This window comes from Epargyreus clarus, unplaced genomic scaffold (assembly GCF_041222505.1).
Source record: "Epargyreus clarus isolate Ecla_fem2 unplaced genomic scaffold, WU_Ecla_fem_2.2 ptg000021l, whole genome shotgun sequence".
Lineage (NCBI taxonomy): Eukaryota > Metazoa > Arthropoda > Insecta > Lepidoptera > Hesperiidae > Epargyreus > Epargyreus clarus.
In genome coordinates this window covers 16,492,683-16,511,296 of record NW_027332228.1, presented here as the reverse complement: position 1 = coordinate 16,511,296, position 18,614 = coordinate 16,492,683, and the positions used below count along the sequence as shown (strand labels likewise).

General features: G+C 32.9%; 2 protein-coding genes across 3 annotated transcripts; both read right to left on the bottom strand.

Moving 5' to 3' along the window:
• Positions 1–694: 694 nt before the first annotated feature.
• On the bottom strand, positions 695–4,429 carry LOC140750759 (iron-sulfur clusters transporter ABCB7, mitochondrial-like). Its single transcript, XM_073084466.1, has 4 exons — positions 4,310–4,429; positions 3,970–4,098; positions 3,403–3,549; positions 695–2,702 (listed from the first exon to the last, which is right to left on the bottom strand). The coding sequence occupies exons 1-4, from the start codon at positions 4,427–4,429 to the stop codon at positions 2,487–2,489; spliced, it is 612 nt and encodes a 203-aa protein (XP_072940567.1). The 3' UTR covers positions 695–2,486.
• Positions 4,430–5,644: 1,215 nt separating this feature from the next.
• ABCB7 (ATP binding cassette subfamily B member 7) lies at positions 5,645–18,419 on the bottom strand. 2 transcript variants are annotated; one of them, XM_073084235.1, is made up of 14 exons: positions 18,230–18,419; positions 18,017–18,122; positions 16,136–16,266; positions 15,420–15,627; positions 14,831–14,997; positions 14,437–14,566; positions 13,815–13,963; positions 11,833–12,007; positions 10,805–10,962; positions 9,758–9,921; positions 9,260–9,389; positions 8,920–9,048; positions 8,353–8,499; positions 5,645–7,652 (listed from the first exon to the last, which is right to left on the bottom strand). In XM_073084235.1, the coding sequence occupies exons 1-14, from the start codon at positions 18,383–18,385 to the stop codon at positions 7,437–7,439; spliced, it is 2,166 nt and encodes a 721-aa protein (XP_072940336.1). In that variant the 5' UTR covers positions 18,386–18,419; the 3' UTR covers positions 5,645–7,436. The 2 variants fall into 2 exon arrangements, with proteins under 2 accessions (XP_072940336.1, XP_072940337.1); XM_073084236.1 differs by having other exon boundaries at positions 16,136–16,212; positions 18,230–18,418.
• Positions 18,420–18,614: the final 195 nt, after the last annotated feature.

The following is an 18,614-nucleotide window of genomic DNA, read 5'->3' as shown; positions in this document are numbered from 1 at the left end:
TCTATAAGATCTCTTACTATTTGATAATACGTATTTTTTTTAAGATTTTTCTCATGCATACGTTTAGTATACATTTATATTATAACACACACAGTGTCAATTTTATTTATTTACATTACAGAATATTAACACGGGTATTTGGTCGGAGAAAATAATAACACAGGTATAAAACAAAATACTTTACTTATTTAACAATTACATTTACTGTACATAGAACCAATATATTGTATTTACATATAATGTAATTTTCTGATACTCTGTAACATAATTTACAATATGTATTTCTAGAACAAGAGAACAAAAAAATATTCTTAAATTTGTATCAACGGGCCGCAGTGGCCAGTGTAATGAAATGTATGAGTATCCCCAGCTAAATTTTTCACTTAATTTGTTTCAATTGGAGTTTAATCCTAAAAAATGCTCCAGTACATATTTTTACTACATACATTCATTTTATGATGGAAAAATTTATAACCGCCCCAGCAGACATGCTACTTTCAGCATCGGCGATTCGGTATCGAAATCACGCAGTTCAGTTTTTTCATCGAACGTCCAAAAGTGCAAATCTAGTTTCCGAAAATCAGCTAAATCGTCAATAGCAGTCATAAATTAATATGCCTGCTGGGAACCTAATCCAAGAGGCCGTTCTGGTACATAATAATTAGTGGAAATGCTAATTATCTCTTGTTAGGTTTGACACCCAAAGGTTTCGGATTCGATCCCGGACATGGCAGACATCTAAACGATGAATTCAGATTTTTATTCTGCGTCAAGGCGTTTGTCTTCTTTGTGCGTGTCCATGTTTCCAATATACCTATGTAATCCTTGGGGCTAATGGGTAATAGGGCTTTATGTAAAAGGCATTGTTTATGCACATAGATTTTGACAATCCGAACAAAAGACGATGTCAAAATATTGGATCACGTCAACGTTGCGGTTATAAGATATAAGAAATAAAACATTTTTATTCAAAATCTATTATTACCAATCAATTAGGAGCGTGGACTCATGATTAAATTATATAAATTACATTTTTTTTACTTTTGCAGTATTTTTTTTTTCATAATTGTGTTATACAAAACGGCATTAAGATTGCCGTTGGTCAGGCAACTGACAGCTGGTTCGTCATTGTAACACTTTTTATTCGGACATTTTTAAACGGAGTCCGTTTATCCGGTAAGTCTTTTCTTACTATTCGATATTTATCGAGATTTTGTAAAGATCTTACATTTTCAAATGTAAAGTTGTTGATTATGTAAATAGAAACAAATAAACAAAAACGTAACGATTCCAAAATATAAATTAGAAAAATAATTATCCGTTTTTTGGAAATGGTTTAAAATATGCACTTAAATAACAACTTAGGCATAATTATTGTCTTTGATATACCATTCTAATCATTGCTTGCTAAAATATGATGGAATAGCATAGTCAACAAACTTTTAATGCAAAATAATAGTATTATTTTACTATAAATTATAACCATAATAATAGTAAATAATAACAAATAAACGATTATTTGTAAAAGCACATCAATGTGATCAACACATTATCTGTCACTCGCAAATTAAAAAAAACAAACGAGTACAATAAATTGTGCTAAAAACTTTTAGTTAGGGCTACCGATTGATTACAAACTAAAATTTCCAAAATTATAAAAACAATATTAATAAATCAACCAATGTTTAAATGACCAATTTAATAGTGGTATTATCACTTCGAATATTTTTACTACTGCCACCTGGCAATCTTGACTTTAAACCATAATATAGCAACGTAAAATCGTAGTGTTTTATAAGATTGTAGAAGAAATAGCAAACGAACATGCAGTCCACCATTATGATAAGTAGTTCCAACCTCACATGGACATATTTCATCAACTCCCTACAGAACGGGGTTCCTATATAAAGTCTACCCACCGATGCTCCTGAGGACTAACATAGTCGTCTCATATGAAGTCAATTACTCATAATTATGGAGTCCAATAACGTCCATTATTAATAATTAATCTATCCAATGTTTATCTATTAGACATTGTCAAAATTTGATCTTTGGAAGGAAAAACAGGATAGATTGCTTACAATATTAACGGTCGTAATTTAAATGAAAATTTAAATTCTGGATGAAATCATAATTTAAATACGAATTTTCCGTACCTACAACATAGATGGACTCCTAGTGGGATTATGTAAAAAGTGTCAACTCTGCTATTATTTATCGGTGTTTGTCATATTGGTCGGATCCACTACAAATATATTATATATATATATACAGAAATAATTTAATCATATTCATCTGACACTTTGGAGTTTATTTGACGTACAGACACTTTCATATCTTTCCATTATTATTATAGAGTAAAAGTGTCTTTACAACCGAATATCTAACTCTTTGTACCCGAATGTTTGCTATATTTTATTCTCGACTACTCTCTGTGGTTATTTGTATCCATAACACACAAACAGCAACCATTTCCTTTTACAACTCTATAACTTTGGTACCCCATCCTTATTCTGCTTCTCCCATAGTCGTGAGTATAGTGAGTTGGGATTAGCGACAAGGTCAGCATGCTTTCCTCTCTCGGAGATAGATCCGTGCTCTAATACTAAGATCTCGTCTGCATCGGCGACAGTAGATAGTCTATGGGCGATGCAGATTGATGTTCTGCCTTCCGTAGCTGCTTTTAATGCTTGGAGGATTGCCTGGAAACGATATTAAAAATGTATATTATTATCGGAATGTGGGCAAAACGCAAATTAAGAAATAAGAAAGAGAAGCATATTCCAGAGATGCTATTTTGTCAAATAGCTTTTTTATAGTATTTTGATAATGTGTTTTTAAATTTTGTTATTCTTAACGGCACTAACTCAAGGACCATGATTTTTTTTATTTTTCGAATAAATAAATAGTCTCACGACTTATGAAAATTATGACGAAGTAAATAATTAAAACAACGAACACAATTGAAAATTAAATGGGTACCTCTAACGATGAGACATTAAGTCCTACTTGTTGTCAGTAACAAATACACGTGATCCATCCAATAAAGTGTTCTCTATATTTTTTAATAGTGGGACCATATATTAGTAAAGATACTTCGCCGCTTTGAAATTGAATGAAGCCAAGAACGGCTTATTAGTAAATTCTTTTTTTGAATTCTTGACAAATAAAAACATTTTTAGAGGAAATTTACTAATAAATAACTAATACTGCGTAATTTACATAATAAATAAATAATTACTTCACATATTTTAGGGACATTTTAGCACGGAGACGTGGCAAAACTTTTTTACGCAACTATTTCAATTCTCAAAACTGGGTACATTTTCTTGTTAGAAGTGAATAATCTTTACTAATCTATGAGTGGGACATATAAAGCTATAACCAGCAAAGGTAACTCACATGTTCAGTCAAGGAGTCGAGGCTAGAGGTGGCCTCGTCGAACACGATGATGGGTGTGTCCTTCAGTATCGCCCGCGCGATGGCCACGCGCTGCTTCTCACCTCCGGACAGCTTCAAACCTCGCTCGCCCACTTGCGTCTCGTAGCCCTGTGACAATTAATTCACTTTAGATACTCAGATAATGTGTAATTCATGTATAATTTAATATTATTTATTGCACATAGTTATGTGTAACAATGTTGCTATGTTATCTACATATATTAGGCACGGCAAGTTTACCAATACCATAAGCGTTTTAATATTCGTAGTTATCTCCGAGCATTATTTGTTAGCATTATTAAAATGATTAATTGTCACACCATTCAAATAAAATCCAGTAGGGCATTCGATGCTTACGAAATTGAACCATGAGCGATTTTACAATCTTTTAACTTCTAAACAAAAACAATAACACACTTTCACTGAAGTCGCGTCAACAACTATTTCAATTACTTTTTTAACATTTATATCAATTTATAAATTATTGAAAGTTTAAAGAGATGCAATAAAGACAAATATTAATATTACCTTCGGCCATGTGGCTACAGACTCGTGGAGCTCCGCCAATTTGCTAGCCTCGTACACTTCATCAGGAGATTTATTTAAATCACCATAATGTAAATTGTGGAATATCGTGTCGTGGAATAATACGCAATCCTGTAAAAATATAATAATAATATTTTTTAATCGAGACTATTGCAACACGCAGTAAATTTTTTAAAATAAATCCAAATAAATTGAAAATGAAAAAATGGTATTTTTAATACATTTCGAACATTGAAAATGGGTGAATCTACTTCAACAAAACTTTCATTGCGAGATAAATATTGCAGAACAAATTTTATAGAAAAAAAAAATTGTTACTTACCTGTGGAACTATTGCTATGGCTTTCCTCAAACTAATTAAATCTAGATCTTTAATATTCTGTCCGGCGACTAAGATCTCCCCTGATTGCGGTTCGAAAAATCGGAACAAGAGACGAACCATTGTTCTTGTAAAAACTGACTCGAAAGCGAGCCGTTCTTGTTTTCAGCAGCTGTTGTGAGCGCGTTGCCTAGCGACGGTGACATCACGCTCGATACATTTTATTTTCTTTTTTACTAAGCAGGTTTGATATGTGATTCTGATAGCTAAATAGAGCACGCATAGCAAGGTCACGGGTTCAATTCTGATTAATATAAACCACGTAAAATTGTAGTAGAAATGTATTTAGAAACGGCATGAATATTATACATAAAATGCTTCGATCTAGTGATCGAAGATAAAATGCGATTTTTTTAAATGAGTGTTGTGGTAACTTACCAACATTTAAAAAAATGTCACTCCCTATCTATAATGTCATCTATCGTTCCTCGAAAACTATAAAAATTTGTTCCACAAAAATTATATCTCAATGCACACTAAAGAAATATTTCTTTGCTCTAATTAAAAAAAAATACTTAAGGAGTAACTCTCACTAACTCTGTAACTTACTCGTATCTTTTTCCAATATAGGTACCCAAACATTTTCTATAAGATCTCTTACTATTTGATAATACGTATTTTTTTTAAGATTTTTCTCATGCATACGTTTAGTATACATTTATATTATAACACACACAGTGTCAATTTTATTTATTTACATTACAGAATATTAACACGGGTATTTGGTCGGAGAAAATAATAACACAGGTATAAAACAAAATACTTTACTTATTTAACAATTACATTTACTGTACATAGAACCAATATATTGTATTTACATATAATGTAATTTTCTGATACTCTGTAACATAATTTACAATATGTATTTCTAGAACAAGAGAACAAAAAAATATTCTTAAATTTGTATCAACGGGCCGCAGTGGCCAGTGTAATGAAATGTATGAGTATCCCCAGCTAAATTTTTCACTTAATTTGTTTCAATTGGAGTTTAATCCTAAAAAATGCTCCAGTACATATTTTTACTACATACATTCATTTTATGATGGAAAAATTTATAACCGCCCCAGCAGACATGCTACTTTCAGCATCGGCGATTCGGTATCGAAATCACGCAGTTCAGTTTTTTCATCGAACGTCCAAAAGTGCAAATCTAGTTTCCGAAAATCAGCTAAATCGTCAATAGCAGTCATAAATTAATATGCCTGCTGGGAACCTAATCCAAGAGGCCGTTCTGGTACATAATAATTAGTGGAAATGCTAATTATCTCTTGTTAGGTTTGACACCCAAAGGTTTCGGATTCGATCCCGGACATGGCAGACATCTAAACGATGAATTCAGATTTTTATTCTGCGTCAAGGCGTTTGTCTTCTTTGTGCGTGTCCATGTTTCCAATATACCTATGTAATCCTTGGGGCTAATGGGTAATAGGGCTTTATGTAAAAGGCATTGTTTATGCACATAGATTTTGACAATCCGAACAAAAGACGATGTCAAAATATTGGATCACGTCAACGTTGCGGTTATAAGATATAAGAAATAAAACATTTTTATTCAAAATCTATTATTACCAATCAATTAGGAGCGTGGACTCATGATTAAATTATATAAATTACATTTTTTTTACTTTTGCAGTATTTTTTTTTTCATAATTGTGTTATACAAAACGGCATTAAGATTGCCGTTGGTCAGGCAACTGACAGCTGGTTCGTCATTGTAACACTTTTTATTCGGACATTTTTAAACGGAGTCCGTTTATCCGGTAAGTCTTTTCTTACTATTCGATATTTATCGAGATTTTGTAAAGACCTTACATTTTCAAATGTAAAGTTGTTGATTATGTAAATAGAAACAAATAAACAAAAACGTAACGATTCCAAAATATAAATTAGAAAAATAATTATCCGTTTTTTGGAAATGGTTTAAAATATGCACTTAAATAACAACTTAGGCATAATTATTGTCTTTGATATACCATTCTAATCATTGCTTGCTAAAATATGATGGAATAGCATAGTCAACAAACTTTTAATGCAAAATAATAGTATTATTTTACTATAAATTATAACCATAATAATAGTAAATAATAACAAATAAACGATTATTTGTAAAAGCACATCAATGTGATCAACACATTATCTGTCACTCGCAAATTAAAAAAAACAAACGAGTACAATAAATTGTGCTAAAAACTTTTAGTTAGGGCTACCGATTGATTACAAACTAAAATTTCCAAAATTATAAAAACAATATTAATAAATCAACCAATGTTTAAATGACCAATTTAATAGTGGTATTATCACTTCGAATATTTTTACTACTGCCACCTGGCAATCTTGACTTTAAACCATAATATAGCAACGTAAAATCGTAGTGTTTTATAAGATTGTAGAAGAAATAGCAAACGAACATGCAGTCCACCATTATGATAAGTAGTTCCAACCTCACATGGACATATTTCATCAACTCCCTACAGAACGGGGTTCCTATATAAAGTCTACCCACCGATGCTCCTGAGGACTAACATAGTCGTCTCATATGAAGTCAATTACTCATAATTATGGAGTCCAATAACGTCCATTATTAATAATTAATCTATCCAATGTTTATCTATTAGACATTGTCAAAATTTGATCTTTGGAAGGAAAAACAGGATAGATTGCTTACAATATTAACGGTCGTAATTTAAATGAAAATTTAAATTCTGGATGAAATCATAATTTAAATACGAATTTTCCGTACCTACAACATAGATGGACTCCTAGTGGGATTATGTAAAAAGTGTCAACTCTGCTATTATTTATCGGTGTTTGTCATATTGGTCGGATCCACTACAAATATATTATATATATATATACAGAAATAATTTAATCATATTCATCTGACACTTTGGAGTTTATTTGACGTACAGACACTTTCATATCTTTCCATTATTATTATAGAGTAAAAGTGTCTTTACAACCGAATATCTAACTCTTTGTACCCGAATGTTTGCTATATTTTATTCTCGACTACTCTCTGTGGTTATTTGTATCCATAACACACAAACAGCAACCATTTCCTTTTACAACTCTATAACTTTGGTACCCCATCCTTATTCTGCTTCTCCCATAGTCGTGAGTATAGTGAGTTGGGATTAGCGACAAGGTCAGCATGCTTTCCTCTCTCGGAGATAGATCCGTGCTCTAATACTAAGATCTCGTCTGCATCGGCGACAGTAGATAGTCTATGGGCGATGCAGATTGATGTTCTGCCTTCCGTAGCTGCTTTTAATGCTTGGAGGATTGCCTGGAAACGATATTAAAAATGTATATTATTATCGGAATGTGGGCAAAACGCAAATTAAGAAATAAGAAAGAGAAGCATATTCCAGAGATGCTATTTTGTCAAATAGCTTTTTTATAGTATTTTGATAATGTGTTTTTAAATTTTGTTATTCTTAACGGCACTAACTCAAGGACCATGATTTTTTTTATTTTTCGAATAAATAAATAGTCTCACGACTTATGAAAATTATGACGAAGTAAATAATTAAAACAACGAACACAATTGAAAATTAAATGGGTACCTCTAACGATGAGACATTAAGTCCTACTTGTTGTCAGTAACAAATACACGTGATCCATCCAATAAAGTGTTCTCTATATTTTTTAATAGTGGGACCATATATTAGTAAAGATACTTCGCCGCTTTGAAATTGAATGAAGCCAAGAACGGCTTATTAGTAAATTCTTTTTTTGAATTCTTGACAAATAAAAACATTTTTAGAGGAAATTTACTAATAAATAACTAATACTGCGTAATTTACATAATAAATAAATAATTACTTCACATATTTTAGGGACATTTTAGCACGGAGACGTGGCAAAACTTTTTTACGCAACTATTTCAATTCTCAAAACTGGGTACATTTTCTTGTTAGAAGTGAATAATCTTTACTAATCTATGAGTGGGACATATAAAGCTATAACCAGCAAAGGTAACTCACATGTTCAGTCAAGGAGTCGAGGCTAGAGGTGGCCTCGTCGAACACGATGATGGGTGTGTCCTTCAGTATCGCCCGCGCGATGGCCACGCGCTGCTTCTCACCTCCGGACAGCTTCAAACCTCGCTCGCCCACTTGCGTCTCGTAGCCCTGTGACAATTAATTCACTTTAGATACTCAGATAATGTGTAATTCATGTATAATTTAATATTATTTATTGCACATAGTTATGTGTAACAATGTTGCTATGTTATCTACATATATTAGGCACGGCAAGTTTACCAATACCATAAGCGTTTTAATATTCGTAGTTATCTCCGAGCATTATTTGTTAGCATTATTAAAATGATTAATTGTCACACCATTCAAATAAAATCCAGTAGGGCATTCGATGCTTACGAAATTGAACCATGAGCGATTTTACAATCTTTTAACTTCTAAACAAAAACAATAACACACTTTCACTGAAGTCGCGTCAACAACTATTTCAATTACTTTTTTAACATTTATATCAATTTATAAATTATTGAAAGTTTAAAGAGATGCAATAAAGACAAATATTAATATTACCTTCGGCCATGTGGCTACAGACTCGTGGAGCTCCGCCAATTTGCTAGCCTCGTACACTTCATCAGGAGATTTATTTAAATCACCATAATGTAAATTGTGGAATATCGTGTCGTGGAATAATACGCAATCCTGTAAAAATATAATAATAATATTTTTTAATCGAGACTATTGCAACACGCAGTAAATTTTTTAAAATAAATCCAAATAAATTGAAAATGAAAAAATGGTATTTTTAATACATTTCGAACATTGAAAATGGGTGAATCTACTTCAACAAAACTTTCATTGCGAGATAAATATTGCAGAACAAATTTTATAGAAAAAAAAAATTGTTACTTACCTGTGGAACTATTGCTATGGCTTTCCTCAAACTAATTAAATCTAGATCTTTAATATTCTGTCCGGCGACTAAGATCTCCCCTGATTGCGGTTCGAAAAATCGGAACAAGAGACGAACCATTGTTGATTTACTGAAAATTAAAACAAGGTAAGGTAATGCAATGTTGGATTGTTTTAAAGTCACAAAAAAAAACTCAAAAGAAAATATATTTTCCTAGAGGACAAAATAAGGAATTGCTTACTGGCTTAGCAACGTATCTAAGTGATCTTAGGTACGTTGAGTGGAATAATGAAAAAAAGGGCAGGTTTATTACTGTATTACAATAATGTGAAAATGATAAATACAATTTATTTTTATCAATTTTGCTGTTTTGACGTTCACATTATTTCTTAGGGAAATTTCAACTGGCACATCATTGTTGTACTTTAACTATTTTGTAGTACTTCTACTTAGAATGTTTTGGAAGACAAATCTATTAAGATGTATACATTTTCTCACCCACTACCCGAGCCACCAACAATACCAATCTTCTTTCCAGCTGGTATGCTGAAGCTTAGGTTGTTGAAAATCGGTTTTCCATTCACATACTTGAAGCTAACGTCTTTAAACTCTATCGTGGCTGTCTTCGCGTCTACTTTTAGAGGAGGTGCCTCTTGTTTTTCCTGTTAACATATCGGAAAAAAATATAATCTATAGATGAAAAGTCTGGATGGGAAATATAGACGAAAATATAAGATAGTCTTTAATTTTTGAATTGTTTTTTTTTTAATGTAACAGATGTCGCAAACAATATTAAACAATTAAGGATTTCCATGGACATCTATAATTGACAACACACGGATTAGGAATTTAATCTAAGATCGGACATTACCATTTCATCGCTCATGGGGTCTGAGTTGGAATATTAGCATGTCCTTTACCACACCATTTAATGTAAACACAGCAGCGCTACACTGCTGACATAAGGTGAAATATGTTTGACAGTGGACACTTCTAGGCCGATTCACAAAGAGTTTCACCAACAGACCATCAACACAACATATTGGCGGACTGAAAATCAGCGTCATTGTGCGGTGTTGGTGACAATGGCATTGCTGAGTTCAACCCATTTCGCGGTGTTATGCTGCAGCCATAGATTAGTAAAGATTATTTACTCCTAACAAGAAAATGTTACCAGTTTTGACAATTGAAATTGTCACTGTCATCTATTTTCGTGTTTGAATAATATTTAAAATATGTAGTTTTTAGAGCATTTACGAATGAAACGATTTTACTCCGCACTTTTCCTTCGATTTCGTGTTTTTGCACCACTAAACTGTGCATGTCGGCATTGTTCCGCGTAAATTACACCGTGACAGCCATTAACGTTGTGTTGCCAAACAACCCTTATCACTTAGGGGTATGAAAAATAGATAGTAGCCGATTCTCAGACTTACTGAAAATTTATATAAAATTTGGTGAAAATCGGTAAAGCCGCTTCGGTGGAGTACGGTAAGTAACATTGTGACACGAGAATTTTATATATAAGATTATATTACAACCCACCCGTATCCGAGACTGGACGGTCATCAGAGTGAACATGGTTTGCATGTCGATGAGCGCTTGCCGCACCTCGCGGTACACGGAGCCGAGGAAGCCGAGAGGGATCGACAGTTGGAACAGCAATCCATTCACCATCACTAAATCACCAACTGTCATATTGCCTGGAAAGATAATTGAAATCTTTATATATATATTTCTTATGTGCGTGTGTATGTCACTGAACTCCTCCTAAACCACTGGACTGATTTTGATGAAATTTGTAGTGTATGTTCAAGGGGACTTGAGAATGGTTTAGATTCACAATTTAGACCGTGGGAAAAGGTTTTTTTAATTAATGTTTAATTCTTAAGTAGTTGTTGATTTTGGAATGTTTCACATTGGATTCGACAGACTTCGCTACCATCGCAGTTTCAAATATTCAATAGTAGTTCCATATAAATCAATTTAAAAGAAATAAGATTTAAAGATTTATTGAAACAGTAAACATTTTTACAATTTGTACATTCGTAAACAACTGCAATAGTAAGAACTGTGTCGCAGCCGATTACGCCCCCTCTGAACACGACGGAAGGATGTTCCAAAAACTATACAATACGGATAATTAAGAAGAACTAAGTCTTACTAAAGTTAAACAACTACCATACTTGAAATCCATCTTCTAATATGTAGTTACCTGTACACCTGTGTGATCTATAATCAAATTTTAATAGCACAGAAGACTTATCGCTAGTGTAACACTGCAGATCATCACAGGAGTTCTTAACATGATACTATAATACAAAGTTGCAATAAGATAAAAACTTTGGCATCAAGCCAAGAAAGAATTGGGGGTATTTGTATTCAACTTAACACTATAATCCCTACTTGACTGAAATAGTGTGGCATGATTGATAAAAGATTAAAATTAGATGGTGTTCAGAACATTCTATTCGATTAATCAATATAGCAATAATATTACACTTCTAACTAACACTTACAGTGGTTAAAAACTTAGTTTGACTAGATCGCAAGAATGTATTTTATGATCTTACCTTTAATAATCTCATTAGCAGCCATAATCATGATGATACTGAGTCCGCCGCTGAATATAGCGTGCTGGCCGAAGTTAAGGAGCGCCAGACTCGAGGCGGTTTTAAGCGACGCTTCTTCATATTTCTTCAGGCTGGCGTCGTACTTCTGCAGCTCGTATTGCTCATTGTTGAAATACTGGAACATAAAATTACAGATATAAAATATACCAGTACTTTTTTCTGTATGTGAACTTTGAAATTGTCAGTTATATTTTCAATATTTTTTATACAATTATTTTTATGATTTTTGTTAATTCTGTTCCTTTTTATATTTTTTTCTGTTTCTTATTAGCTTCTTATTAGATTAAGTATGTACTATTTTATATTTAAATAAAAATAATAATAAATATAATAATTAGGCTGATTAAAAAAAACGGCTAACTTTTTTTTTCAAAATCCTCACATAAAAACTTCCGAGAAGGTGTGAAAAGACGCCTGTAAAAAGCAGAGCCCTTAATATTATTATTAAGAGGTCGCGCATCGGGAATTTCTATTTCCCGTTTAAATAACACAGGAATATTTTGCAATTTCGTATTTTTGCAACGGCTCATTGAATTAGCGGACCAAAGCATATTTTTGTAGAAAATTTGACGCTCTACAAAAAAGGTCCTTACAAAGTTTTTGATAGTCACACTCCTTCAAAAGTTATTCGAGGTCAAAGTTGATCTTACAAAAAAATTCAATGTTTTTTTTTTTTCGATGATACTATGAATCTTTTCTTATTATTTTGTTATAAAGAGGATAGATTTCGGAACAATTGCATTTTTAAATAGTCAAGTGCATCAGTTATGGATTCTCCATGATAACATGTTTATTATTTAACATCGCATTTTTGTAAGGTAACTTTATATTGACTCGATGGGAAAATTAATGATTGAAAAAGCCCAATTAGAGTAAGATATATTTATTGTGTTATATTCTATAGTAAAGTTAAAAAAATCTCCAAATAGCAAAAATACATCAGAAAATATTATTACTAGCAAAATATTGAGAAAAGATTCAAGGTATCATCGAAAAAAAAAACATTGTTTTTTTTTGTAAGTTCAACTTTGACCTCGAATAACTTTTGAAGGAGTGTGACGATCAAAAACTTTGTAAGGACCTTTTTTGTAGAGCGTCAAATTTCCTACAAAAATATGCTTTGGTCCGCTAATTCAATGAGCCGTTGCAAAAATACGAAATTGCAAAATTAAAAAAAAATAATCGTGTGTTATTTAAACGGGAAATAGAAATTCCCGATGCGCGACCTCTTAATAATAATATTAAGGGCTCTGCTTTTTACAGGCGTCTTTTCACACCTTCTCGGAAGTTTTTATGTGAGAATTTTGAAAAAAAAAATTAGCCGTTTTTTTGAATCAGCCTAATAATAATACTATACTATACACTGAAAATAAATATAATTTCATATATTTCATATATTCGTAGGTGGTAGAACCCTTTGTGGTTTGATTTCGACGGCACCACCGCCACACCTATTTTAATCATACATTGAAATTTCGTACCACGACGATGTTAAAGTAAGATTGTTTTTATAATATTACAATAAGCAGTTTTGTATTTTGTCGGTCGAAATTATTAATTCTTTTTTTTTTTTGCAGGAAATTTATTTTCTTAAGCATAATATGACAATTTCAATTGGTTTTATACAAAGGATAAGCGAAAAATGAATAAAAATACCTGCTTATGACGGAACACAAACAAGACCGTGGTGCGAAAGAGATGACACTAGTTTCGAGGTCTCGTTTCCTCTTGAATAAGGAATACACAAATTACTCATTCTTTTACATCACTCGGCAGGAATAAATCAGTACTGTTTTAAGGAGGTTATGATACGAAACAAAATAATGTTGATGCAATATTGAATAAAACTTTCCTGAACTATGATGGTTTTTAAAAGATGGTGGTATGCCCCCTGTAGCTTAAAAACATTGAAATCTCCTCACCTTAACAGTTTCGTAGTTGATGAGCGAGTCCACAGCCTTGTTCCCCGCCTCGTTCTCCGCGCGGTTCATGTACACGCGGAACTTGGTGCGCCACTGCGTCACGGCCAGCGTGAACGCCGCGTACACGCCCACACAACTGAACGCCAGACCTACAACGTTAAGATAGAGTCCCGGGTTCGATTAACGGTCAAGCCGAACTTGGCCAGAATAAAGACATCTATACTTATATTGGGCCAATTTATGGCGGTCCCTGGCTAGTTCTCGGGTCAGGCCTGAACAGACGAGATTGAGCCTAAGCGCTTATAAATAAGTCTAAATGAGTTTGCGTAGCACCCACAACATAGGCGGCGGGACAGTACGATTTTACTATTATATTTATAAAAACTATAACTCTTATTCCTCAGCATGGAGTTATTCTATAAGTAGCCGGCCAATTAATAAATAAATTTAATTTGTCAATTAATTAATTTAAAGCCATAATCAAAATCAAACCTAGCCGTAAAACTTATTATAAAAATTATGATTATATTGATGATAAAACAGATGCTTTTAAAGTTTGTATTAACTTACAAACTATAAACTATTTTTATTTCAATATGATGATGAAAAATTTGGCACTTACCCGCAAAAGCCATGCCTCCTTTGAGCCCCAATATACTCGACACCAATGCCAATTCGAATATTGTGGGAACTATGTTGAACACCATTGCGGATAGTACGAAGTTTATAGCGCGAGATCCTCGGTCTATTGTCTGTAAGGAGATGAATTGATAAACAGTCACTTATATTATCAAGCGATACCGCTACACCATTGTACGTCTACCCAAGAAGTATAGAGCGAAATGATTTTTTTTTAAATTTAAATAGCTACTTAGGCAAAGATTAAACCAGAAAGTTATCTGACCAGTAAAGTGATCTCCCAATCACATCATCATGTCGCCCTTTTTTTTGTCTTGGTGTGCATAGTTGAGGTTATTGCATTATTTAAACAAGAGGACACATCTCAAACAACTTACTTTAGACAAAGCTCCAGTTTGCCTGCCCAAATGGAAACTCAGATCCAAGTTGTGCAGATGTGTGAAGACGTTGCACGCCAGCCGCCTGATAGAATGCTGCGCCACTTTGGCGAATACTGCGTTCCTTAACTCATTGAAACCCGCTGCAGTTGCCCTGGCTATGCCATCTGGAATCGAATAAAATAATATAAATTAATAATCATTGACTACTAATAATAATAGCTAAAAGTATCTGGTTTAAAGGACCATAATTTCGAGAACATAATAGAGGAACGTACATGGCTTAGAATAAAAATGAAAACCAAATGTAACAAAATTATAAATGATGAATGTCTTATTCTAAAACAATATAGTACCAAAAAGAAGTCTTATCGATTTCCAAACTAAATGCTTAATGGGACTCTTCTGTAAGAGACTTAATTCTTACAGACAAACTCCTATACTTTTCAAATTGAATAACACTTACCATCGGGTGAACTAATTTATTTATTTATTTATTTATTTATTTATTTATTTATTAAAAATTAATCATTTAATAATAGGTACCCAGACTATAAGTATAATTAAATTAAATATATAATATACTCACATCCAGCCAGCAAACTAAACGCGGAAGTACTGAGCGCCTGTGGCACAGTGGCCATGCCCAGTAGCGCATCACCCGCAGGTGTCGTCATGGCTTGGTTCACTTCATCCACCGCATATTTAAACAGGAACGGTACTGTCACGTTCATCACTTTCGCACCGAACAGGAGCGACAGGGACAACATCACCCGTTTTCTGATCATCTCATTGTCCTATAAGATTTAAAATAATGTTTGAAAACGCAATGATTTCATTACTTGTAGCACTTAGAATCAACATACTTTGCCAAAGCATTTAAACAGCTTCATTTAAGCAGAATACCACAGAAAATAATGAAATTAGAAAATTTTATTGAAGTATATTTACATACATGGATAACGTTGTATGAAATATCTTTTTTTAGGTTTTTAACAAAGGCCCGGAAACAACTTGTTCGTCCTAGCTAGACTGACAATGCTTAGCATTTTTTTAATCTAAATGTGTCGTATTTTCCTGTAGCAGTAGGTAGCTAAAAGTTCTTGCATAAGAATTTTAAAACTCCTCTAATGTCATGAGCAAATTTTAATTAATTAATTGTACATATCCAGAATATCAAAATCATTGCTTTTTTTTTAATTATGACAGGAAGAAAGAAGCGTAAGCTAGCACAGCTATTGAGCATATTTTTTTTACCAATACTCGTACCACACCTTTCACGAATTAAAAAAATACATAAGTTACCTTGGGCCATACATACTCCATCATGCCCCTAATCATATCAGTCCCGGTGACCGGCTTGGCATCCCCCAGGTTGATATCTTCACGGGACAGAACAGAAGCGCCTGGGTGAAAGCAGTCTCTCTTATGGATACCTAGGGAGGGGAGATCATATCAGGAATTTCGTAGGAGAAAGGTTAGAGCGAAAAAAAAGGGGAGATGAAAGCGGAATATAGAGTTGCCACATCATGACAGGTCTTTCCCACATAAACATAATCATAGGTTATTCTTTATGGCATAAATATTATAAGAAATATTTAGTAAAATAATGTGGAACTAAATTCTCACGTTTAGAAAAGAACTTGTAATTTTTTTACCAATGTTTTAATCACTAAAGATTTGTTTTATTTTTCATCTACGGTGTGGCAACTCATGATAATTTACAAAGGAACAGTGCAGGATAGGGAGAACTGCATATCAACCAGGCATTAAACAAAGAAAAACAATAGACATTAGCACTAAAACTAATGACACGCAAATAAATGTACAACATTAGTTATGTTTGTTTAATCTCTTTTTATCTCTGTGTCCGAAAAAGAAGAGTAGGTATGCTGCTTATAATATTTTTGTTACTATTATTTAATTTTATTTATTTTAATAATGTTTTCCATATTTATAGCCCAAAAATTTTCATCAACCCATTATTGTCCCACTGCTGGGCATGGGTCTCTGGCTGAGTATGTGTATTCAGGGCACTGCCAAGCAGAGACTATGCGCTACGGGAATTTATATTCAGCAGTCTATTTAGGGGTAGGAAGGCAATTCAATACACATAGCTCTTTGCCAGCATTATCTAACATCAAACAACACCCCCATTCACTACAGACAGCAAAGGTAATCCTCTGCTATACTAATGTATAAAGGTCCTGCTTTATTGGATAAGGTACCTTACAAAAGATTTATAATGTAGTCTAAATATCTTACACTTTCATATCATCATAATTGCCACAATCTACAGTTTATCTCCTTTGTGTCTAATAGATTAGATATTACTCTTCTTCATTGGTACACAGAATTGAATACAATTATGCAACTCATTGTAATAATGAAACATTGTAATCATCTAATTCTATGATGAATGAAAAGACGGTATAAAATTTAATCTAAATGACTAACTAAATAAAGGAAAATAAACAATCAAGCAAGGAGCACATAAATGTAATATTAGTCAACAAACCATTATACCATACATTTAGCTATAGTATCAATATGTACTCTTTATTACACATTAAGGAATTTTTCTTAGGCACATAGGTTACCTCACAATATCTTCCTTCCTAGGCAGTAATGAATTTCTATTATGCACATAATTTTAAAATTTAATAAGTACATAGCTGTGAACTTAACTGCAATATTAAAAGCGTTGAGGGTGGTAGCAAATCATAACTTGCACCTAATTATTATTTTTTACTTTTTATACTTCAAAAAACATTCAAATGCATTATATATAATATTTAATTCTTATAAAAACTTATATTTGTTTGTGTATATTTACATACATCAATCATAATGGAAAACATCTGCACTTGTGATAGGTATTCCATCACACTTAACGTCAATAATCATTATCAGTTGATGACCCTTAAATAATAAATACATCCATTTCGGTGATTAACTAAACTACTGTTACGTCCTAACACAGTTAGTTTTTTAGTGTAGTAATAATGCTAACAGATAAAATAAACAAACAATTTGTATAGGAAAGATTTTGTCACTTCCTATAGACGATGCAAGGTCGGAAGTTGTTACGCAACTATGAAATTACTTGAATATAGTTTAGACGTACTCCAAATACAGTACCTAATAGTATAATTAGTAATGGTAATTTAATATGTAATGACTTACCGACGGGAATTTTCCCAGTTTTTGGTTTATTAGCCAATACCGCTGCCAAAACATTTTTCGCAGTGTCCTGACCGCCTGCATTGCTTGGAGGTGATGTATAATAAAACTAAAATTGGTTATAAGGACAGATTTTAACTTTCATCGTGATTATTAAGAAAAAATACACTTTTTTAAAAAGAAACAGCACCACAAAGCATAGGTTGTTTTACATACCCTAAAGTAACTTGCAGCGGCGCACTGATTGCATATTAAACTAAATTGTGGCTTATTCACAATAACCGATCTATTATACGAGTGCGTTTTCGTAAATTTTATGTGATTTTTCAATATTTTATCGAATCGCCTATTTGACAGCAATGCAGCCGCCATGATGGCAGAGTTGACACTGACACAGACTGACACTGACAGTACTAAACTGCTGACATTATGATATAAAATAAAACAAGAAGTGCGAGACAGTAGTGACAGCAAGAAATCATGTTGCTCAAAACTGCTTAATGAACACAGCACAGCAACATACACATGCAAAACAAGAATTATTTTTCCGCACACCAACGTCACCAACCAACTTGTTAATATTTCTAAGACTTCTTGACAA